The 17,813-nt window shown below is 35.0% G+C and overlaps 1 protein-coding gene across 1 annotated transcript in view; it reads right to left on the bottom strand.

The window, feature by feature from the left end:
- Nucleotides 1-1,011: 1,011 nt before the first annotated feature.
- The window catches only part of NCKAP1 (NCK associated protein 1), a 106,471-nt gene continuing 89,669 nt past the window's right edge, over nucleotides 1,012-17,813 (bottom strand). The window contains exons 25-31 of the mRNA XM_055308549.1: nucleotides 11,437-11,519; nucleotides 10,961-11,041; nucleotides 6,353-6,446; nucleotides 4,263-4,379; nucleotides 3,336-3,445; nucleotides 2,904-2,993; nucleotides 1,012-1,936 (exon numbers count right to left, since the gene is read on the bottom strand). Of these exons, the coding sequence (XP_055164524.1) occupies nucleotides 1,820-1,936; nucleotides 2,904-2,993; nucleotides 3,336-3,445; nucleotides 4,263-4,379; nucleotides 6,353-6,446; nucleotides 10,961-11,041; nucleotides 11,437-11,519 (692 nt within the window). The 3' untranslated portion in view covers nucleotides 1,012-1,819. The remainder of the gene's footprint in view (nucleotides 1,937-2,903; nucleotides 2,994-3,335; nucleotides 3,446-4,262; nucleotides 4,380-6,352; nucleotides 6,447-10,960; nucleotides 11,042-11,436; nucleotides 11,520-17,813) is intronic.

Here is a 17,813-nt window from a genome sequence, read left to right as displayed (position 1 = left end):
TTAAAAAAAAAATTCTTCCCCCCCCCTTTTTTAAAGATGTATTTATTTTGAGAGACAGAACATGACTATATGAGCAGGAGGAGGGGCAGAGGGAGAGGGAGAGAGTCTCAAGAAGACTCCCTACTGCTGAGCGTGGAGCCGGACTCGGACTCGGGGCTTGATCCCAGGACCCGAGATCATGACCTGAGGCAAAATCAAGAATTGGATGCTTAGATGACTGAGCCACCCAGCACCCCAGAAAATTCCTTTTCTTTTCAAAAACCCTCACTGAACTATTGAAAATTTTCAACAGAGAGTGCTATTCCCTGCTTGAAATATAGATTGGAAGGATCACACACAAAATAGCAACACGATAATCTTGTGGCACCTCAATTTCATTCTACTCTCTTATCTGAACAAAGAAGAATAATATATAACTGAGTTCATAGTAGCTTCCTTTTCTCTTAACATGCTACTAGTGTATATTTAAGAAGCTGTGAGCAAAAGTTCTACTTGATATCCAGATACAAAGCTGTTGAGAAATAGTCTTTATAATGCCAATCAAAGAGCAAAACATCTGGTTAGTTTTTAAACAAAATTAGCTGCTCTACCCTCGGCCAACCACTAAGCAATAGGTCTTTCCCATTCATTACTGACTGATGTAGTAGCTCTCAGCAACACTTTACTGGTTCCATAATCAATCATTTTATTCCCATTCTTTCAAATAACTCTGTCCATTTGGTCACATGAAACTGCAAGCTGATGGCACATGAATATCCTTTTAGTTCTTAATTCTTAAAAAAATGTCATGATTTTATTTTCTGATTTTATTTATTCAAAAAAATTTTTTTTTCCAGTGGGATGTTTTTCAAAATATTTAAGCAGATTTTTCTGACAGCTGACTTGGTATCAAATGCTACAGTTAGACATTTCTAAACTAAAAGTTTATTTTAAACTAAATTGAAACTAAAACTTTCATATTTTTAATAAATTTCTAGAGATCCAAAATTAAGGAAATAATTCAAAATGTGATACAGTCTAGTGTTTATTTTATGTTATGGCAGGTACACTTGAATTTCAAAAATTTAAAACATATAAAAAGTGGTTAGGGACTAACATTTGTATCAACAGTTGATAAATGTCTAAGATTATTTATTATACAGCAGGGTACAATGGTAGTGCTATTGCCAGTAGGGCACCAGGGAAGTTAGTCTAAAAATCATCACCAGGCTTTATACAAGCAACAACATGTGCTGCCATTTTAGAATTTCTGGACATTGCCTGCTTCTAATGCTAAGCAGTCCTTAAACATTTTTAATGTTATACAGTGTTACAGTATTTAGTTTGGCAAATGTTTCAAAATAAAGTAGAAATGTATTCATAACATCACAGAAATACACATCCAGTTTTGTTTTCAATGCGGACCATAGGTACAGATCAGAACTCTTCCCTATATGAAATAATTTACACACAGATGAATGCTATAATATCACTATCTAAAATAATCACTAAATACAATTCTTTTTCAGAAATAAACAAGCAAAGGGGTTTTTTGTTCATTTTCAAATATCAAAAACATAGAGATAAATGTATGTTTTCCAATGATATTCTAAAATTATAGGAATAATTTTAGTGAATTCAGTGAATGTGAAACCTAAATCAACCAAGTATACTGTAATACAACCATATTAAATGAAACCAATGATCAGAAAACACAACCGTATGAAAGAAATTTATAACCACAAAACTGTTTTTCAGGCCTTAAGGTAAAATTGTTCCACAGTTTACAGGTAAAACCAGACCAACAAAAATGCGTGCTTGTCTTCAATAAGTAGGTATTTTATGCAGAAGATGTAACACTTTGCTTGTAGACAGCATGGTATGCATTTCTCAGCAAGACGTAAGGAAAACAAGATTCCAAAAGATCCATGGTCAGGAATGGGGATTCCTGCACAATCTGAAAAGTGGCAAAAATGCATCACAGATTTGGGAGCTATTTATAGCAGCAACATTTACTCACAGCCAGTATTACAGTGTTACTAGAAACAGAAAATTATTTTCCTTTTAACTTTAAAACCTGAAATCTAAGTGTGCCACTGTTTTGCTATCAAAATGTTTAAAATCATCACTTTTTAATTAAGTCTATTAATCACAGGAACAGACTGAGTACTTTCATTTGCCCTCAACGGTACACTAGACATTTAAGAGAATATAAACATATTTTTTTGAGAACATAAACATATTTAAAATATGGTCCATAGCATCAAGTGTAACTGGGTTCTCAAGTCTAAGCTAGGAGGCCAGATCACACATAAGACCAACTGTATGTAACTAAGTGGAAAGCTAGAGGAGTTCAAAAGGGATGAAAGATTAACGTGGGGCAGTCATCAGGAAAGTCTATCCAGAAAAAGACGGGAGTGATGGGGTATTCTGAATCACAGAACAGATAGAGATCTCCGCAGGAAAAGGAAATTACTGTGAGAAAAGAGGCACGGTGTAGAAACAAGCAGAGCTGGTTCAAACAGTGAAGAGAAAGAACTGACGAGACACAGAGACTCACAGGAAATTACAGTAGACGGTGGAAGAAAGAGTGTAGAAAACCAGATGAGGTGAAATATAAGGCACCAGGTAAATGTAAGGCCCCAGGTGCTTCCCAGCTGGTTGAAAAACTACTGAGAAAGAATACCTTAGAATACCTTACAGATAATGCTACTCATCTTTGTTTTCTGACCTGATTATCATATGGTAAAGCATAAGCATGTCAGTCTTTCCGGCAATATTTAGAAAGTGTGTGGCTTGAGTCAACTACACAGAGGGGATCAAAAGGAATTTCAGCTCATGTTGTTATTTAATTAACTAAATGCCAAGAAAGACTATCAGACTGGAACTGTTTTCTTGTTAATAAAACATAAAATGAGACTTACCATATCTAGCAGTAAATACACAGATTCTCTGTTTCTCGTTGTTGTTTTATCTGTCTCCTGGCCAATTTTCAGTAGACTGGAAGATGCCAGCTTAGAAGGATACAGACAATTTAAGGAAGTTTTAATGAAATGTTCACAAGTTACTTGTTTATTTTCAGTATGTTTCAACTTATAATATATTTCAATCATTCAGTGGCTATCTGTAAGATAATGGGCAAAATTCTAGGCAGTCCAAATACCAGCTTAGAAAAAAAGGTCATATTGCAGAGCTCTAGAAATGAGAGACAGCTAAGGGAACAAATGGTAACTGGCTCCTTTATTTGGTTTTCCTTTCAGGGGGGAAAAAGGAGACTGTATTCTGCTTTATTAGATAGTTATCATTTTAATTTTCCTTATAAAACATCATGGGTTCTGCTATTTGAGTATACCTACCGCCAGAAATTCCTTAAGACGGTCTTCAATGCTTCCTTTGTGAATTGTAAACAAAGCTGCGGCAATCTGGTTGATGGCTTTGGCCAAGCAATGTATGTTGTTGCAGTGCCCTGAGAAAGTTCATATAGGGTTTGTGGTTTCTGTGTGACTCCGATATTTCAAATAATACATAAATGGCAAGTCTTTAATAACTTCACAATCTATATAAATAGTGACATTATTAAAGAGCTAGGACATAGCCTGCCTTGCTCTCCTTTCATTTTCATGTGGACTAGTGCTTTTAAAAATACTATAGTAGAAAAGCAACAAGTGATGATGTCTCTATTAAAAAAAAACATTCCTAAAAGAAATCATGTATCATTTTTATATTGCCTTAGAAACTTAAAAAAAAGAAGCTCTTAGCTGCTCTAGAAACATTTTGTCAATTTTTTTTTTATAATTTTTTAAAGGCATTTTTATTTATTTATTTATATATGATAGTCACAGAGAGAGAGAGAGAGAGAGAGGCAGAGACACAGGCAGAGGGAGAAGCAGGCTCCATGCACCAGGAGCCCAACATGGGATTTGATCCCGGGTCTCCAGGATCGCGCCCTGGGCCAAAGGCAGGCGCTAAACCGCTGTACCACCCAGGGATCACTGTCATTCAATCTTTAAAATAATCTTAAGAGTTGGATACTCCTTCACCATCCCCTGCCACACACATTCAGGCACCCAAAAGCTCACCCATACATATTTATCAGGAAACTAGGGCTGAGAAAAAGAAAAATCTATTTTCTCTTTCTAAAGAAAAAACTATTTATGGTTATCAAGCTAGTAAGTGGCTACTAAATTAACCCGCATTCTATTATATACAAACATTAATTACTTGAAAACTATTATATCAAAAGTTATTTCTTCATTGCCAAAACAGTTTTAAAGCACTATTACCTTCTATAGCAGGGCTATACTGAGACATCACGTTACTTGCCAGTGTCGGCAAGGAAACTGCCACAAAGACCATAAGGAGGCAGGCAATTTTATATTCTTCTTCTGGACTTATGTTTTCTAAGGGAGAAAATTAAAAATAAAACCAAGGTATTTCTTCAAGATTAGTTAAGAGTTATCAATCTAAACCAGAAAATGCAAAATTTAATTTTCGTATAAAGTATATTACTGAGCTTCTACAGAACTAATCACAACTTTGCTGTAAGAAATATAGAAGTAACATATATTATTATTGGCTACTATTAACTATCCAAGAATATTTCAAGGACCTCTAAAAACCCAATAAGGCAAAAAAAAAACAGAGGAGATGATAGGACAAAAAAAGTACAATTAGGATAAGTGGAATCCTAAAATTTCCTAACTGAAAACTGATAAATTATTATTTCATAAGATAATTCTGTGTACTACAGTTTAGAAAATTATCTCATAAATTACTCTGTAAAATCTTCCCAAAAAATTCTTAAATAAATGTAATTTAAAAATTACTATTTAAAAGACATAAATGTGGAAAGTGGACTGGATTTCCAACCTCTCCATTCTAAAAGACAGAAGGAACCAGTCATAAATGAAAATAACTAGCACTGCTCTAAGTCCTTGAAGACATAATCCTTTCTAAAATATTTACTGTAATGTGTACTAGAACTCTAGGTCACACCTCGGCACTTGAATTTGGTGCCTGGAAAATTCTAGTTACTCTACTATTCACCCTACCACACATATGTAAGAATTGAACCTAAGAGCCAGAATAGGTCTTAAAAATTTGGCTATGAAAAATAGAGCTGTAGCCAAACTAGTAATAATGGCAACTGCTCATGTGACCATAATTAGCATATTGCACAAATGATGAAACAAAAAGCAGTGTTAAATAAAAAAAGAACTGATGAGCCCAGCCAAACATGCTGAGTACAACGGGATAGGGAAGGGCATTTTAGTATCAGAAACAGATAAAATGTTACCTACTTTGGAGACAAATTTAGAAATATCTAGAGCATTCTGGGTACTATATTTCGAAGACCTGGTTTTAAAATCTTTTTTAAAAAAAGATTTTATGTATTCATTTATTCATAGAGACACAGAGGGAGAGAGAGAGGCAGAGACACAGGCAGAGGGAGAAGTAGGCTCCAGGCAGGGAGCTCGACGTGGGACTCGATCCAGGGTCTCCAGGATCACGCCCCAGGCTGCAGGAAGTGCCAAACTGCTGCGCCACCGGGGCTACCCGGTTTTAAAATCTTTTAAATGTTTAATATAACACAATGATGCACTGACTGGCAAATAGCTCTAGTCCAGTGAAAACAGGACACCCTTTTCCAGGTATCAATTTTGCTACCTACTGGTCCATCTCCATCAGTACGCAAATGCTGTTACGTTACTCTCTCACCTGAAAAAAATCCTTCTCTTGATTTTATTCCTGCCTCTGGCTACTGTAATTTCATTTCTTTGTTCCCTCTTATAGTAACACTCTTTGATAGAGTTATTTTATACTTATTTCCAATTCCTTTTCTCGTGTTCTGTCTTAAGACCTCTCTAATCAGCCTTTTGCTCTGAAAACTCCACTGCAACTGCTCTTGGCAGCATTACCCATTAACTCTACATAGTTGATCATTCTTTCTCCACTTTGCTGGAAGCTCCTCTTTCCTAGTTTTTTTTTCTCCTTCATCCATCCTTCTTTCTCAGTTTCTTTTCTGGTAATTACTCCTTTTCTTCCTGAGTTCTTGAAGTTGAAAGTATCCTAAGGCTCAGACCCTGATCCCTCTTACTTCTGCATTTATGCTAACTAACCTTAGAAATTCCATCTAGTCTTATGGCTTAAGTATCATCTGTATGATGACTATGCTCAAACATAAGTTCCAGAAAACAGGGATTTTTGTCTCTTCTACATTGCTATATTCCAACTACAAAAAAAAAAAAAAAAAAAAAAAAAGCAAATATGACATTAAGTGGGCATTTGAATAGTGCCACAACCTCCATACCTGTATCTGTATTGCCCTGATAATTTTAACTAAGACTGATATGTATTTACTAATGCATTTTACCTGATTTTTGTGAGGAGAGAGCTACCACCAAGGCAGGATCAATCTCGCAAGGTAATCCAGCAGCGGATGATAACTCATACACATTCATTGCAACCTGATGAAATATATAAGAATTATAGAGTAAAAAATATTTTAGCAAATTTCTAAGAAATCTCACTTTACTAAGAAAAGATATACTGTTTAAATTAGAATCTACCTATAAGAACACTAGAGAATTTCAAAATGTGGCTGAAATAGGAACCATAGCACACCCAGCCTACAATGAAAAACTGAGTTATTACTTCATGACGTACTGCTTATTTGAACTTCCTATTGTCATACTAAAGAAGGTTTGTATACTCTGTGGCAAATACCAACAAAATCATCCTAACATTATTTTTCTTGGAAGCATGGATGTAAAACACCAAGCCAAAAGAGATGAATAAATGAACAAAAGTGAATCAAAATCACTGAACTTTTATTTACATTCATACTTATTTAATGAGAAATTGGGGTGGTTCAATGCCTCATCATATCATAGCTAGTAAATTACTTATCCTAATAGATTTTTTTTTCAAGCAAGCTCTATGCCCACCATGGGACTTGAACTCACAACCCAGAGATCAAGAGTTCCATGTTCAACCAACTAAGCCATCCATGTGCTCCACAACAGATTTTTAAGGAGTAATGATTTAAAACCTGATAAAGGAATTTCTAATGACTAAAGTAATTCTTTTTGGTTCTCACATATGGATTTCAAGTATTTACAATACTCTGTTCAATACTTCAGTTAAAAACCACCTACACGGTTGGTTACCTCTGATACTACTAGAAGAAAAACCCTCAGGATAAAATATGAAGTAAAACTGTGTATCTTAAAATTAATGGAAATTGTCATGGAATAAGTTTCAAAAAAACATTGGGGGGGGTGGCTCAGTGGGTAAAGCATCTTGATTCCAGCTCAGGTCATGATCTCAGGGTGGTGAGATGGAGCCCTGCATTACGCTCTACACTCAGCAGATGAGTCTGCTTGAGATGCTCTCCCTCTCCCTCTCCCCACTGTGCATGCAAGCGCAGTCTCCTTTTCTCAAATAAAAATTTTTTTTTTAAAAAAAAGGAAAAACATTTTTTTTGTGATTCATTACTCACTCCACATACAAAAATTAACTCAAAATGGATCATAAACCTAAACATAAGAACTAAAATTATAAAATCCTTATAAGAAAATATAGATAAAAATCTTTATGACTTGGGTTAGGCAATGGTTTCTTAGGGCACCAAAAAGAAGAGGCAACCAAAGAAAAAACAGACAAACTGGACTTCACCAAAACCAACAACTTTTGTGCGAAAGAGGACATTTATTAAGAAAATGAAAAAAACATCCACAGTACAACAGAAATTTGCAAATCATGTATCTGTTAATAGACTTGTATCCAGAATATATAATGAACTCTTACATCTCAAAATTAAAACAGCAAAAAATCCAAGTGAAAAAAACAAGCGAAGGACATGAAAATATTCAATATTCATCGTTTCAGGAAAATGTGTAACAAAACAATGAGATACCATGTTATACATACTAGCATGGCTATAAGTAAGACAAACAGCAACAAATATTGACAGGATATGGAGAAAATGAAACCTTCACACATTGTTGCTTGAAATGCAAAATGGTACAACTACTTCAGAAACAATCCAGCAATTTCTCAAAAGGTTATATATAGAGTTTCCATGTGACCTGGCAATCCAACTTCTGGCATATACCCAAGGAAAAGGAAAGCATATGTTCACACAATAACTTGTATATGGATATCCACAGTAGCATCATTTATAAGAGCCAAAAAGTGAAAACCACCCAAATGTCCAACAACTGATGAAAGGAAAAAGAAAATGTGGTATATCCATATAATGGACCACTATTCGGTAATAAAAAATGAAGTACTGATACATGCTACAAGATGAATAAAACATGAAAGCATTATGCTAAGTAAAAGAAGCTAGCACCAAATGCCTACATATCATATGATTTATATTAAGTGTCAAGAATAGGCAAACTTGGGACACCTGGGTGGCTTGGTGTGTTAACCACCTGACTCTTAATTTCAGATCAGGTCATCCTCTCCTGGGTCACGGGGTCAAGCCCTGTGTAGGGCTTTGTGCTCAGTGGGGAGCTGGCTTGAGGATGCCCTTCTGCAATCCCTTCCCCTATGCACACATGCACATGTATTCTCTCTCTCTAAAATAAATAAATCTTAAAAAAAAAAAAAAAAGAGCAAACTTATAGATATAGAAGGCAGGTTAGTAGTTAACTAGGGTTGGGGACTAGGAAGATTTCTGGAATGACTGCTAATGGGCACAGGCTTCCTACCAGGAGATGAAAATGCTCTAAAACTGGCTGCAATGACTGCTGCACCACTCTGCGAATATACTTAGATCTGCTGAATTGTATACTATAAATGAGTAAATTTTAAGATATCTGAGTTATATTTTAATAAAGCTATTAAAAAGTATATATTTGGAGAACTGGTGGTTGCCAGAGGGGAAGGGAACTGGACAAACAGGTGAAGAGAATTAAGAGGTAACAAACTTCCAGATATAAAATAAGTAACTTGAATGAAAAGTACAGCATAGGGAGTAAGTCAACAACGTAGCAACCTTGTATGGTGCCAGATGGCAGCTACACTTACCATGGTGAGCATTTCGTTACGTGTATAAATGTGCAGTCACTATGTTGTACATCTGAAACTAGTGTAATATTTTATGGCAACTATATTTCAATTAAAAATAAATTTAAAAATATATGAGTTTTCAAAAAATATTAAGTTCTGTTGACAGTTTGCTAAAAACTGAACATAATTATGTTGGGTGCTGAGACAGCTGGATGGTTGCTTAGAATATTAGTTAGCATTCTCATAATTCACACCTGTGTATTTTTTAAAAAATATTTTATTTATTTATTCATGAGAGACTTAGAGAGAGAGAGAGAGAGGGAGGCAGAGACACAGGCAGAGGGAGAAGCAGGCTCCATGCAGGGAGCCCAATGTGGGACTTGATCCTGGAACTACTCCAGGATCACAACCTGGGCGGAAGGCAGGCGCTAAATCAGTGAGCCACCCAGGGATCCCCACGCTTGTGTATTTCAAGGAATGATTCTTCTTTCATGTTTTCTTAACTTTTTTTCCTACAGTGTTTCCATTTAATCACTTTGTACTAATCATAATGGTTTTCAATCATAAAATCATAAGACAATCATTCATCTCTAACGATCACACTAGTACTGTGTACACTAAGCATCGTGAGACACACAAAAATAAAGGAAAAAAGGTCTTCAAAACGTTCACAATCTAGCATAAATTGAGGAGAAAAACACAATCATAAGACAAGGCAGAACATACGTAACTCCACGATGGATAAACAAAAAGTTTTCTGATAATAATAATAAAAAAGAAATCCTTTACTGCCTGGGGATCAACGAATATTTCTTAGAAGAGAGCAACTGAATCTGGCCTCAAAAGAAATGCAGGATTTCCAAAGTCAAAAAATAGAAAAAGGGCAAGATTTTCAGGTAAAATAATTAAAGGATGAAACAGACAGATGTGAGATTGCACCCAGAAAGAACTAGTTACCTCACAGGATACATATGAAGAGAAGCATAGTGTAAGAAAGGGAGGAGCTTGGCAAAAGGATGGAATAAGCCATGGAAGATAAGCCTCAGGAAGTGAGTGGCATCAATCTGAGAAGACCGGAGTGTCATACAAGAGAATTTAAACAACTTTTTTCAGACGGTGTGCTTTAAAACATGTGAAACAAAATAATTTCTCCAAGACACATGAAAGTTTAGAAAACATACAGATGAGATCACTTACTGGATGTGTAACCACTGGTTAATTATTGCTGGGGTTAGATAAGGAGTTGGATTTCATGATCAAAAAAATTTCAAAACAAACAAAAATTGTAAACTCATATATGGCTACTAATATTCTATATTTATAAAAATAGGATATGAAAATTTTAAAAAATCATATCCTATAATTGACATCCTTTTACAAGACTTTTTAATATCAATTTATAAAAAACAGATTTAATTTTAATTAAACAAACAACTCTTATTTCACGGGCTTGTCAAATTATTCTGCTTAAGGGCATGTATAGACAGCTATCAGCAAAAGGGATAAAAATCAATACCAACCCATTTTACATTGCTATAGGTAATCAAGGAAGATGAACTTTCAAAATGCCTATGTAGCAGCACTTTGGTGCTGAGCTCTCAAAGACGTATTTTGTTTTTTCTTTTCTTCTCACTTTTTATTTTTTAAGATTTTATGTATTTATTCATGAGAGACACATAGAGGCAGAAACAAAGGCAGAGGGAGAAGCAGGCTCCCTGCAGGGAGCCTGATGTGGGACTCGATCCCAGAACCCTGGGATCGCACCCTGAGCCAAAGGCAGATGCTCAACTGCTGAGTCACCCAGGCGTCCCTCAAAGATATATTTTCAAAGGCAAGCATGCTAATTGATCACTCTAAAATAGACACTTTACAGTAGTTTAGAATTTATTAAGTTTTATTGCACGTGTAACTCAAATATTTCATTTTAAACCCTGTAGAATTGGAACAGAAGGTTTATTACCTTCATATCAGTTTCCCTTGGAATGTGATCCTTGAAATCTTCAATTGAACTTACAAGAAAAGGAATGTGGTAAGATAAGACCTAGGCAGGACAACAAATAAAAATGCAGTTACTTTTAATTGTGAACCCCAAAATTATCAAATATTACCATTCAATTACTTCTAGTTTTCATAACTTTTTAAAAATATTTTCACATGATTTTCTAAAGTATTAAGAAGAGTAATGCCAAACTGAATACAGCCAAAATGGGAAATGCTTCAATGAAGAGTAAAGTTGAAAAAGTAGTACAATATCCAGACAAGCTATACCCTCCCACCCCAATTTCAAAACCAAAATTAAAAATGTTTAAATAACTCTAATTTCTATATATCTGATTTTATATAACTATGTAAACTAGAATTTTAAGTAACTTTTAATTACTGGGAAATTAAAAGGGATTATTTGACTATAGGATGTGTATTATAATGGTTTCTTACATCTCTAAGCGCTTCTTGTGCCAACGATCGGAAGGATAAAATCACACCAATTATTGTCATCCTCTTCAAGACACTGTCGACAGCTAAATTGGAAGAAAGGAGAGGAGAAGAGTATGAATTTGATTCTTTCTTAACTAGGAGAAAACTCTTAGTCATAAAATTCCCATGATAAAAGGTACAAGAGCAATTTGATTACAACATTAAAGAGGCAAAGGTACCAAAAGATGATATTAAAAGGAAATTACAGTTCACATCAAGTACACACTATTCTTTAAAATGGTTTAGATGGTTCACCAGAATCTTGAAATAATCACATAAGTAGCCACTTATATAATCCTCTCAGAAATGGCAGAAGTAGGGGGAAGGAGAGAGAGAGCCTAGGGGAGAAACAGGAAGCTGCCAGAATGGAAAGGAGCTAAGTCCTCAAATGGTCTCAGAACTTGGAGACGCTAAATTCTTAAACTGTTGAGGAGGTCTGGAGAGTCAAGAAACAAAAAAATGACTACTGAAATCACAAGCAGTTTTGGTAAGACCAGGTTGCTGACGACTACGAATGGATTTCATCATTTAACATTTTGGTTAGAAAGCATTACTTTGAAAATTATTACTATATATTCAATATTAAAACTTAGTTAACAAAATCAAGGGAGATTAGAATGGGAAGGATCAATACCTTCATATTTTAAAAAGCCAACATTTATGGAATTACTCCAAATATACAAGGCATCGTACTGTGTAATAAGAACACAAATATAAACAGAATAATGATCTAGCGCCATGTAGGAAAGGAAAAGGGCAAATATAAGGAAGAAACCATTGAGAAGATGCAAAAGTAAAGTAACCTTGTATGTGACTTTAAATAAAAACTTAAAATGAAAAAAAAAGAATAATCTAGACTATAAGTAACAGTCTAAATGGACTGTCAAGAAAACTAAGAAAATATGACCCTATTTATAAGGAGACAAAAAGATAAACAGCTGACCCTTGAATAACACGGGTTTGAATTGTGTAGGTCCACTTACACATGGGTTTTTTTCTTTAAATATAGTGCTGTAAATGTACTTTCTCTTCCTTATGATTTTCTTAATAACATTTTTCTCTTGCTTATTTTATTGTAAGAAGGCAGTATATAATACATATAATATATAAGATATGTTAACTATTTTATCAGCAAGGCTTCCAGTAAACAGTGCTACTAGTAGTTAAGTTTTGGAGGAGTCAAAAATTATATGCAGATTTTTGACTGCACAGGGAGTCAGCGACCCTACCGGTATGTATATATGGATACACACACACACACACACACACACACACACATTTGTGTATATATAACAAATTTCTAGAAAGATATACAGAAAAGCATTAACCATAGTTACCTATGAGAAATAGGAATGGAGAGAATTGTTATGACTTTCTACCTCCTGCGTGGTTTGCTTTAAACTGTGACCATAGCATCTTTTATTAAAACATACTAACAGCCAAAACAAAACAAAACAAAAAAACATACTAGCAGCCACAATATAAGCCAAAATGTGATGAGAATTAAAACAGTGGTGTTCACAAAATGAAGTAAGGCACAAATATGTTATATATTCCACATGAGCAGTTATCAGTTTAATCAATCTTTTCATCTTTCTTTAGCACTCAGTAGAGTGCCTGAGACTCAGAAAACTACAAGATGTTTAATGAAATGGTTATTCAAAAAATGAGACTAGAAAATTGTTACCATCCAGAAAAGGAGAGAAGAAAGAAGGGTGAAAGGAAATAGTTATCTGAGAAAATGTCATCCAAGTTGGTAACAAGACAAAAGCATTCCAGGCCAGGAAACAAAATAAAAGGGGATCTAGAAAAAGGAATGGCAAAGAATAAGGTGAATAATCAGAAAAGAAGTAGTGGGGGAGAATCATATATTTTCCAAGGGATGATACCCAGAATTCAATCAATTTTTCCAGAACTATATCTTACGACCTCCTCTTGAATATACACAGTAATAATGACATATTAAAAGTTCTGAGAAATTTCATGGTAAGAAATGTTGTTTAACTGATCAAATGGACTATTCGCTATACCTTTTTAAGCACTGGCCATCTCCTTTTATCCCCCATAATTTCCATTAACATCCTGCTCTGGTGTGAATGTTTATGTCCCTACAAAATTTATATATTAAAAACTTAAGCCCCCAAAGCTGATGGTATTAGAAGGTGGGGCCTTTGAAGTGCACTCAAGCCATGAGGGTGAAGTCTCATGAATTTGATTACTGCCTTATAGAAGCTTCAGAGAGAACCCTATCCCTTTCAGTCACATGAAAATACAATGAGTCTGTGACCCCGAAGCGGGCCCTCGCCAACCATGCCAGCACCACGATCTTGGACTTCCAGCCTCCAGAAATATGAGAAATAAATTTCTGTTGTTTATAAATTACCCAATCTGTGATATTTGTTGTAGCAGCCCAGACTAAGGCACATGCCAAGGAACTAACACTGAGCACAGGCTATGTTTGGATCTCAGGCCAGGCAGGCAAAAAGTAGTGGGGGAAAAGAGGTTATCTAAATAATGGCTTCTGAATAACATGCTAAGGATTTTTAGACTATCCTCCAAGCAAAGAGGAGGTAGTTCAGGGTTTTTAAATATAAGGAGTAATATGAAAAGAAATCTTTATCAATATGACTCTAAATGTGGGAGATGGACTAGAGAGGGAAGACTGGACACATTAGGAAACCAAGACTGGAGTTCACAAAATAATGACAAAACCTTAAATGAGAACCATGGGAATAAAAGGAATAGATTTAGGCATCATATTTAAGATGTGGGATCTGCAGCAGGAGTTACAGGCTCAAACATCTACAGAGGGTAACATAAAATAGTGAAGTAGACTAAGCGAAAGAACAGTGGGGGGGGGGGGAAACTGAAGGAAAACATTTCTAAAGGGGGAAACTGCTACTTAGCTCCAGTCCATCACTGCCATGTGGGGAAATACTGCCTAGGATTTGGGGGAGGGGACCCAGAAGTTTGGATGTTTATGCAAAATCTTCCATTTTTAAAATAATGATCAAAAAAATGTTTTTAAATTTAATGCAGCATAGAGTCAAAAATATTTTCTCTTTGGGCCAAATGTGACCCATCAATTTGCAAACTCTGATCTGGAACATACAGCTACTCATGGATATGGAATGTGATTATAGGAAAAGTCAAGATAGCACACCCAAGTTTCCCTGTGAGAATCACTGGGTGAATGGCATGGGAGGTAATAAAATGGTCAGTAATAGAAGAATATCAGGCTTTTTCTCCTCACCCATTCATACCCAGGCTTTTTCTCCTCACCCATTCATACCTCCAATGAGGAGAATATCCTTCCTATTCCAGAGATATTGCAAAGTATCTGTGGGTCATATAGCTGTAGATAATCTAACAATGTTTCTCAAACTTCAATGCAAATCAGAATTACTTGCTGGGCTGCAGCAAACTGATTTAGTAAGTCTGGGGTGGAAATAATTTACATTCTTAACAAACTTCTACGTACTATGCCTGCTTGCTGCTTGTGGTCCATAGACCACACACACCCTGACCAAATCAGCCCTCGGTATTAAATTCCTGGAGCTCCATATTGAGAGTCAAGGATGGGGATGAATATTTTAAAGATACACTGATGAATACGACTGGATACATTTTCCCAATAGGATTATTAAAACAATGGCGTAAAAAGGTAAAATTACTGGAAAATGAAGAGAATAAAATTTCAATCAAAAGGAGGAAAAAAGAAATCTTATTCAAGTAGAATAAGAGGAAAGAGGCCCAGATTTTGCAAATGGGTAGTCACTAATGACCTCTTCCAGAAAAGTTTCAGAGAGTAGCCACATTATACTATTGAAAGCAGAAGACCAGGAAAACAAAACAGTGAATACAAGCTAGTTAAGAATTAAGCAATATGAGTAACACTAGAATGAATAAAAGGTAGGCTTAACAACAGACTTTAACAAGTGTTATTTTACAAGCAGTATCTGGCTTCCATGGAGCAGGAGACTTTTCCGGGATCAGGAAAATTGTTTGGAATGACAAACGTAGCAAAAAGTCAAAGATCTGATAGCAGAGGAAAATGCCATTAAAATCACTGAATTTTAAAGTCCAGAATGGATAAGGAAGTAAAGCCAGGAAGAAGCTGATTAGAAAACTAGGGAGACATCCAAGTTTCAAGGAGATAGAACAAAAGATTTAGTAGGAGTGAAGAAGTGGGAAAGCTGGAAGACAAGACTATGATCTGAGAGTAAAGCTTCAAATTCAAGATCTTACCAGTGCAATAATTTCAGGTGATAACAAAGTACTGTTAAAGTAAAGGTCTCTGGAAGCAACCTGTAGGTTTGTAGATGGTGGCAAGATCAGGGCAAAAGTGAATGAAATGGATTTTAAAAAGGAAGAGTAACTACAGGAAAACTAGAAAATGAAGGTCTCTAGTAAGGGAGTCAATAAAGCGAGCCCTAGGAGACACAACTGTGAGAAAACAGAAAGAAATAGAGACAGTATTAAATTTGCTCAAGTCACATGGCTAAAAAGCCCAAAAACTGAAAATTATTTTGAGATTACTTCCTAATTCACAGCTACTTTTTAAAAAAGATTTATTTGAGAGAGAGAGAGAGAGAGAGAGAACGCAAGCCTGCATGCAAGAGTGAGCACAAAGGGAAGGACAGAAGAAAAGGGAGAGAGATTCTCAAGCAGACTCCATGCTGAGCCTGAGGCCCCACACTCTGAGATCATGACCTGCACCAAAATCAAGAGTCACACGCTTGACGGACTGCACCATCCAGCTGCCCCAATTAGGGTCACTTTTAATAAATTATATGGCTTTTTAAGAGTATTAAAAAGAATATGGTTGTTGACTATGCAAATCCAACTGCTACAAAAGTGTATCAACTTCTGAATATAAGGTGAAGGAAGCACAAAGATAACAAAGATAGGAATCCAAGACAACAGAGAGTATTTTAGAAAATATTTCAACTGAAAGAACAGCTTTCTCTAGTCCCAAGTAAGCCATTCTTGAGCAGCTTTTCTTTTTCCAAATTACAAAAAAGAATTAATAAATTCTACTTATAGGCAAATTTGATATACATGGGTTATTCAGACTCTGCAATTTAGATTTTGATTTTGGACAATTCCATAAACCATGACTCACCACTACCATATCCAGAATTCAAGAAAACAGAATCTACATAAAGGATTATGGATTTTATTTTGAAAATTTACAAACTGAAAAAAAAATTACAAACTGTCTGGAATTTTAACAAACTCCATTTTGTTTCAATTCCACAAACAAGAGAGTTAACGTAACAGTAAACAGGCAATGAACAGTACAGTGGATTCCATGCTTCTCACCAGATGATACAGTGAAAACGTTATTTACTAGTAAGAAGTTAGGTAATTAGGCTGCTTGGGTGGTCAACTGAGTATTAAAAAATGGGAGAAACATGAAAAATATAAGAATAAAGAAAACAAGACTGGAAAATATAAGTATATAGTACAACAATGAACCAAAGAGATCAGTCAGAAATTTAAAAATAACCTCCTATTAAGTATTCATACTCTACCTCCCTTTAATACTACCAAGTCAGTATTTTCATTTTTATCATTAATTTCATTTCTTAAAATACCATATGGTAAACCTGACCTTCCTTCCCTCTTTTGGTAGATAGCTCTAGGAAAAAATTTTAACACATGTAGATTTGTGTCACCACCACTGCCTCCATGGGGAACAGTTCCAACAACGTAAAAAACTCCCTCATTGCCTTCCCAGTTCTGGCAACTGATCTGTTCTACAAAGTCACCTATCATGTTGTTTAATTTTATATGAATTTTTATTAAAGAAGTTTATGTTTTTGAAGGTAGGCATAAGATAGCCTAATAAAATGATTCTCTAAAACTTTATACATTTATAAAATTTGATAAAGCTACATAACAGTTAAAAGAAAATTATCAAAGGCGAAGTACTGAGTAAAATACATACATGGCTATAATTTTTTCAGGATTATTTTTTATTTGGGAGAATAAACTCTTTGGTTTTCTCAAACACAAAGAATATTTTATTTGGTATTTCATTAATTTTTTAATGTTGGAAAGGCTTTTAAATGAATCAATAAAAGTATGACTTTAGAATGATTTTTAATTATACTTCAAGTTCCAGTACCAAAGCAAATGAAAATGAAATTAATTCAAAAGCATCTAAAATAGTTACCTGGCTAAATATAGTTTGATAAATATTTAAGATTCACTGTTATTCCACAATGAATCTTATTCTTCTCCTACAAAGAACCAATGTCAAGAAGATATTAAAAACAATTTTTTTTAGTTGTAGGGCTCAGGTTTTCATCCAATGGATACTAGATAGCAAT

Source organism: Nyctereutes procyonoides, unplaced genomic scaffold (assembly GCF_905146905.1).
Source record: "Nyctereutes procyonoides isolate TBG_1078 unplaced genomic scaffold, NYPRO_anot_genome, whole genome shotgun sequence".
NCBI lineage: Eukaryota > Metazoa > Chordata > Mammalia > Carnivora > Canidae > Nyctereutes > Nyctereutes procyonoides.
This window is presented reverse-complemented; position numbering and strand designations above follow the sequence as displayed.